The sequence below is a fragment of the Fundulus heteroclitus genome, chromosome 20, assembly GCF_011125445.2.
Source record: "Fundulus heteroclitus isolate FHET01 chromosome 20, MU-UCD_Fhet_4.1, whole genome shotgun sequence".
In the NCBI taxonomy this organism is placed as follows: Eukaryota; Metazoa; Chordata; class Actinopteri; order Cyprinodontiformes; family Fundulidae; genus Fundulus; species Fundulus heteroclitus.
The window spans coordinates 3,699,604-3,705,217 of NC_046380.1; the positions used below are offsets into that span (position 1 = coordinate 3,699,604).

General features: G+C 50.0%; 1 protein-coding gene across 1 annotated transcript; it reads right to left on the reverse strand.

Annotated features, from left to right (window-relative positions):
• Nucleotides 1-1,793: 1,793 nt before the first annotated feature.
• mych (myelocytomatosis oncogene homolog) lies at nucleotides 1,794-5,374 on the reverse strand. The gene is made up of 3 exons (XM_012854183.3): nucleotides 5,168-5,374; nucleotides 3,542-4,094; nucleotides 1,794-3,153 (listed from the first exon to the last, which is right to left on the reverse strand). The coding sequence occupies exons 2-3, from the start codon at nucleotides 4,077-4,079 to the stop codon at nucleotides 2,579-2,581; spliced, it is 1,113 nt and encodes a 370-aa protein (XP_012709637.2). The 5' UTR covers nucleotides 4,080-4,094; nucleotides 5,168-5,374; the 3' UTR covers nucleotides 1,794-2,578.
• Between the last annotated feature and the right edge of the window lie 240 nt (nucleotides 5,375-5,614).

Sequence of the window (5,614 nt, forward strand, 5' to 3'; positions counted from 1 at the left end):
TTTAAAAAAGTTATTTTATTTAAGTATGAAATTATGGAATAATTCAGTGGTTTGTGACCAAGTTGATAATCAAAAATAATAAAATTTAGCATTTGTTTTTTTTCTATACAGTGCTTTTTGAAGCAGAAAGCTTTTTGTGTTCAACATGTTTTCTTCTGTTTCTGTGTAAAGCACTTTGAGTTGTTTGAATGATGCTATATAATATTTTCAAATACTGTAAAATGTAATTACAGCAAATATGGATAACTGAGACAAGATGGCTGTAAATACTGTAAAAAAAAGTTTAACAGAACTGATGCACTATTATAAGGGGCAGATATACGATTTCTCTTCTCTCTGCTCCTTTTCATTCAAGATGCATTGATTTGCCAGAGTTGTGTGTATGAATTTTAAAGTTATTTTTGAATGAAAAATAAACTAAACATTCAGTTCCACTGTTATGCCGATGACTTCCTACTTTCTAAAATTAAACTGAGGTTCTCCTGATTGGTACCAAATCTAGAGTCTGGTTGGTTGTCTCATTCTTGACAACGCTATCCTGTCAATCTCAGGTCAACATCACATGCTCTGCATACTTCCACCTATGTAACCCCCCCCCCCCCCCCGATACTCAAATCTCTCCATAAACTTCAACTGGTCCAGCATCATTGATGGAAACTGCCATCCCAACTTAAAACATGTTGACTGCCTATTCCGTCTTTAATTGATTTTATCCATTTTGTGATTTGTGGTGTCCCAGAGTGCCAAGAAAGGCACCTTCAAATAAATTTTATTCTAACAATATAACTATAATGAGGATTACAGAAGTGTCCTAATTGGTTCATGGTAGAGATGTAGTGATGATGTTTGGTTCATGCAACCAGCGATACCTGAAAGGATAAACCAGACTCAAACACTACAAAAAAAAAGGAGAGAGAAATTAGCTTTTAAAAGTTCCTGACTGTTTAGGGATGGCTGGCTGAGCTCAAAGGCAGCTGTGTGTCTGGGGAAGAGGCTCCAGACAGCGTAGATTTTTGATTAAGTTTAAAGGGGCTTCATTTCATGATCAGCATCTTCAGTCTGTAGCAAAACTGGTCACCTGGTGGAGCGAGTTACTGGTGGTCCAGTTCCTTTCTACCAGATTTGGCCTTCAACTTTTCAAACCGTCAAACCGCTAACACCTTAAATGACTGGCCGTTAAGTCCTTTAAACCAGGAATCTTCAACCCTGGTCCCCAGGAGCCGCTGTCCTGCAGGTTTTAGTGTCCACCTGCCACCACACACCTGAATTAAATCCATGGCTGCTGTAGGGCCATGCAATAGTTATTTCAGGTGTGTTGGAGCAGAGACTACTAAAACATGGAGGACAGCGTCTCCTGGGGACCAGGGCTGAAGAAGCTGTCTGTGGTGTTGCTTTAACACACCTGCACGCTCCAGGTGAGCATACAGGTGATGTCTGGCAGATGATCAGGTAACCAAAGGAGTTGAGAAGCAGAAACAGTCACCAAGGAGTCTTTGGCATCTGCTTCTGCAGAGATAACTTACTTATGACCCTCCCCCACTAGTTTCTGGATAAATTATCCTTATTAAGACACTTTACCCAATGTTCAGACTTTAAAAAACAACTCAAATAACAAAAAAGACAGAGACAGATCTAATGTTTGATTTTATTTTCATATTTAAAAAAAAACAAAAAGGTGCTTCATTTCAAAAAAATTCAAACCAAACAAACTACCAAAATAATTTACACAATATAAATTTACAAATATGTACAAAAAAAAAAAAAAAAAAAAAATAGACCCAACTGCAGCCAGGTGGAGGTAGGTTTGTGAACTTTAATGTAGAGGAACAAAATAAAATCCCTGCCTTCTCGTTAACACCTCGCTGCATCGTCGCATTCGGGATAAAAAAATAAAAATAAACAGAAAAAAAACAGGAAACTGAGCTCCTGCTGAACATTCCTGGAGGATCTGAGACCCGAACGGCATCAGAGTGACAGAAACTAGTTTTACATCTCTAAGAGAAACCGGATCTCCTCTCAAACCTGACGAGGTGAAGAACTCGTTAAGACAGAAACATCCTGACGTTCCGTCCTTTACCAACGGATCGGACCCTCGTCTCATCAAAACGGGGGTCGGTTCTGCTGCCGAACGTCAAACCTAGTTAATGAGAAACGTTAACGGCTCATCAGAACCATCAGGATCTAGTCGACTCCATGAGTAACGGGACCGCCTGGTCTGATTGGCTGAGTTCAGTTCCTGTCCAGAACCGGAGCGACCGCTGACCAACGTATGGCTGTAAGACGTCCTGAAAGACTCAAGTTTCATCGGGAGAACCGGGCGAGCCGCCGCGGCGTTCCGAGGGACCAGGGCGGGAATGGGAAGAAAAAAAAACCAGGAACACCAACCACCTAACAGCCTCCAACCAGCCGTCACGGCATAAAATGGACTGGTTCTGAGGCGCCGAGCGTCTCTGGTCGACGGTGCGAGTCTCTCTACCACAGAGTCTTTGAAATGTTGAGGTTTGTGTGCGCGGCGCGGCCTGGTGGGGGCGCCGGTGTGCACGCCGCCGCCGCCGCCTGCCCCCACCCGGAGCGTGCATTATCTGCGGAGCTGCTCCAGCCGGGCCTTCAGCGCCTCCTGCTTGGCCCGCAGCTTGTCCTTCCTGGAGCGCAGCCGGTGGGCGTCGCTCTCCAGGCCGTAGATGCAGTCCCTGGCCTTCTTCAGGATCACCACCTTGGACGCCTTGTCGTTGTGCGACAGCTCCGGCACGTTGTCCCGCAGCCGCACGAAGCAGTTCTTCAGCTCGTTGCGCCGCTGCCGCTCCATCACGTTGTGAGTCCGCCGCCGCTCCTCCTCGTCCTCCGTCTCCGTCGAGTTCCGGGAGGAGTGGTGGTAACGATGCGAGGAGGAGGAAGACGAGGATGATGATGAGGAGGAGGTGAAGCTGCGGGTGACGTGGTGGAACCGAGACGAACCGTCGCTGGCTCTGGAGCGCTTGTGTGAGGGTGCTGATGAGGGAGGCGGCGAGGCGGGGCAGGGAGCGGCGTAGTTGTGCTGCAGCTGGATGGCCCGCTGCTCCTCCTCCTGGTTCAGCCTGCGGACGGACGGCTTGGCAGGCGAGGGCAGCGGAGACGGGCTGGAGGAGCCCACCGACACCACGTCTATCTCCTCTTCTGTGGAGCAAAAAAAAAAACGAAGAAAACGGTTAAAAAAAACTGAACTTAATCACTTTATGAGACACAAAGGTTGTTAAATGCATGCATTCATTCTGGTTTTGCACTAAAACATCCATCAGTTTGCTTTAACTTTAACTTAAATCATTCACTTCAATCAGCAGCCGCTCTGTTCAGGGAACAGCCGCCATAAAGTGCAGATTACAGGTGAGTGGGCGGGGCAAAGAACGGGTGACTAAACATTAATGAAGCATCAATGAGGCCCTCCGCCGCGGGGGGCCGCTCCCGCTGATAGCGCAGATTAAAGTCTGACCCGATTATCTGAGCGACAACAACAAACTAATCACCGACAGCGGAGCTCCAAAGTCCGGCCGGGCATCAAACTCACCGGAGTCGCTGGAGGAGGACGTGGACATCTCGCCGCCGGCGGAGCCGTAGTCGGAGGTAGCCTCGCTCTGCTCCTGGGCTCCTATCAGGTTCTGGCAGTCCAGGGTGGAGCTGACGATGTCCTCGAAGATGCTGGTGTCGATGTCGGAGAGCAGCGGGCTGGAGCCCAGCACCGACGACACCAGCTTCTCCTCCAGGCTCTTGTCGGACAGGCACTGCCACAGCGAGTCCTCCGTGGCCTCGTCCAGCGGGGAGCAGGGCAGGCAGGAGTCCCCCTCCTTCCCCGCCGCGTCCGAGTCGAAGAAGTCGCACGTCCAGTTGAGGAGCTGCAGGTCCTGGTCCTCCAGCAGGATGTCCGACACGTAGCTCAGCTGGTCCTCCTTGGACAGGGGCTTCCCGGCGCCCTGGCCGGCCTTGGTGGGGGGCGACTGGGGGGGCGTGGGCAGGTAGTCGAGCTCCTTCATCAGGGTCTGCACGTCGTCGAACATGAACGGCTCCGAGCTGAGCCAGTCCGGCGACTGGGAGAAGCTGGGCAGCATGGCTGATGCGGGGGCCTGAGGACACAAACCCAGAGCCGAGGTCAGAGGTAGCACAGCTGGAGGGGTGGGGGGGCCCAGAGAACCCGGCGGTAGTGTGAGGAGCAGCAGGGGGGGGGGGACCCAGAGAACCCGGCGGTAGTGTGAGGAGCAGCAGGGGGGGGCCGCTGTAGTGAAGGTCCAACCCGCTGCCTCCAAATGAAACCCCCCACAGCTGCTGCACAGCCTTTTATACGTGTTTACATCACGCTGGCCACGCCCCTTTACGATAACACCCCGCCCCCTAAACACCGTGACGTCACAGAAATAGTTTGGGCAGAAAAACTTTTTCCCCCGGCCCCCACTTACAGAAAAAGTTTAAACCGACACAAACAAAATATTCCCCCCCTCCAAAAAAAAAAAAAAAAACGGCTGGGAGTTCCCGGTTCTGCATGACCGAACCCCGGAAGATTAACCCGTTAATGCAAACAGAACCGGACCCGGTTCGGTGTCCTATGTGTCCCCCCCCCCCCAGGAGAGCCCCCTGGTGCCGGAGAACAAAGCAGCGGAGAGCGCTGCAGACTTTTACTCTGAAAAACCGGCTAAAACCTAATAATAATCTACAATAATACACTATTAACCACTTTTTTAGAGTACATAAATGGGCGCGAAACGTGTTTTTATAGCGCAGAATAAAAAAAGTAAATAAAAATCAGCTGCAAAGTTTTACTTAAAAAAAAAGTTTGCAGTTAAATCTGCAGCGTTTTCTGTGCTAAAAACTCCTTTATTTGCTACAATAAAAACATTTATTGTTGCCTTGCCTCCAAAAATCAGCAGCATGCACACGTTCCGCTTTTGTGAATGAAGCCGCACGGCAAATCTCGAGTGGGGCATTTAAATGCTGACGTGGGTTGCGCCGCTGCGGAGCCACACGTGAAACCGGCTTCACGCCTCCGTGGGGGGAAAGCATGTCTGCAGCCGGAGCACCGGAGAACCGGTGAGCAAGGCATGCAGCACGGAGGATGCTTCACCGAACCACCGTGCACACGCAACACGGTCTCTAAAGTTAGGGAAAATGTTTTAAAAAAAAAAAGTCACATGCAGAAACTTACCGTCCAGGCAGAGCAAGAAATCACGGGAGGAAATATCCAATAAAATCCACGCGCAGTGGTCGTGTCTAGATGTTTCTGCTTGAAGAAAACTTTTTGCGTGTAAAATGCAAGTTGGAACAAGGCGGCATTGTGTGGAAATCCCCTGCTGGCCAGTCCTGCTGAGGGACACTAGTCCTCCTACGATGCAACACACCAACAGAGTGGGTGTGGCTGCACAGCCGCTATATGTACCGATCCCACTGTACTCCTCCGCCGCCGCTGAAAAACCCGCGAAAATCTGCAAACCGGCGAAAATACGTTACTGGTCAACCGACCTGCCGCCTAAATAACCGCCGCGGCTCCGTTTGACGATAGAGTCCTGGCGGAGAAACCGGAACTTTGGGCGAGGTGGGTTAAAAAGGGCCGCGAAGCGGAGGCCTAACCGCGGAGGGATATGAAGTTCACTCC

Bases quoted from the DNA above. Each gene is read 5' to 3' on its own strand.
- mych (XM_012854183.3), bottom strand. From the start codon at position 4,079: ATGCTGCCCAGCTTCTCCCAGTCGCCGGACTGGCTCAGCTCGGAGCCG. The intron at 3,154-3,541 runs GTGAGTTTGATG...TTTGCTCCACAG, and splicing joins GTCCTCCTCCAGCGACTCCG to AAGAGGAGATAGACGTGGTG.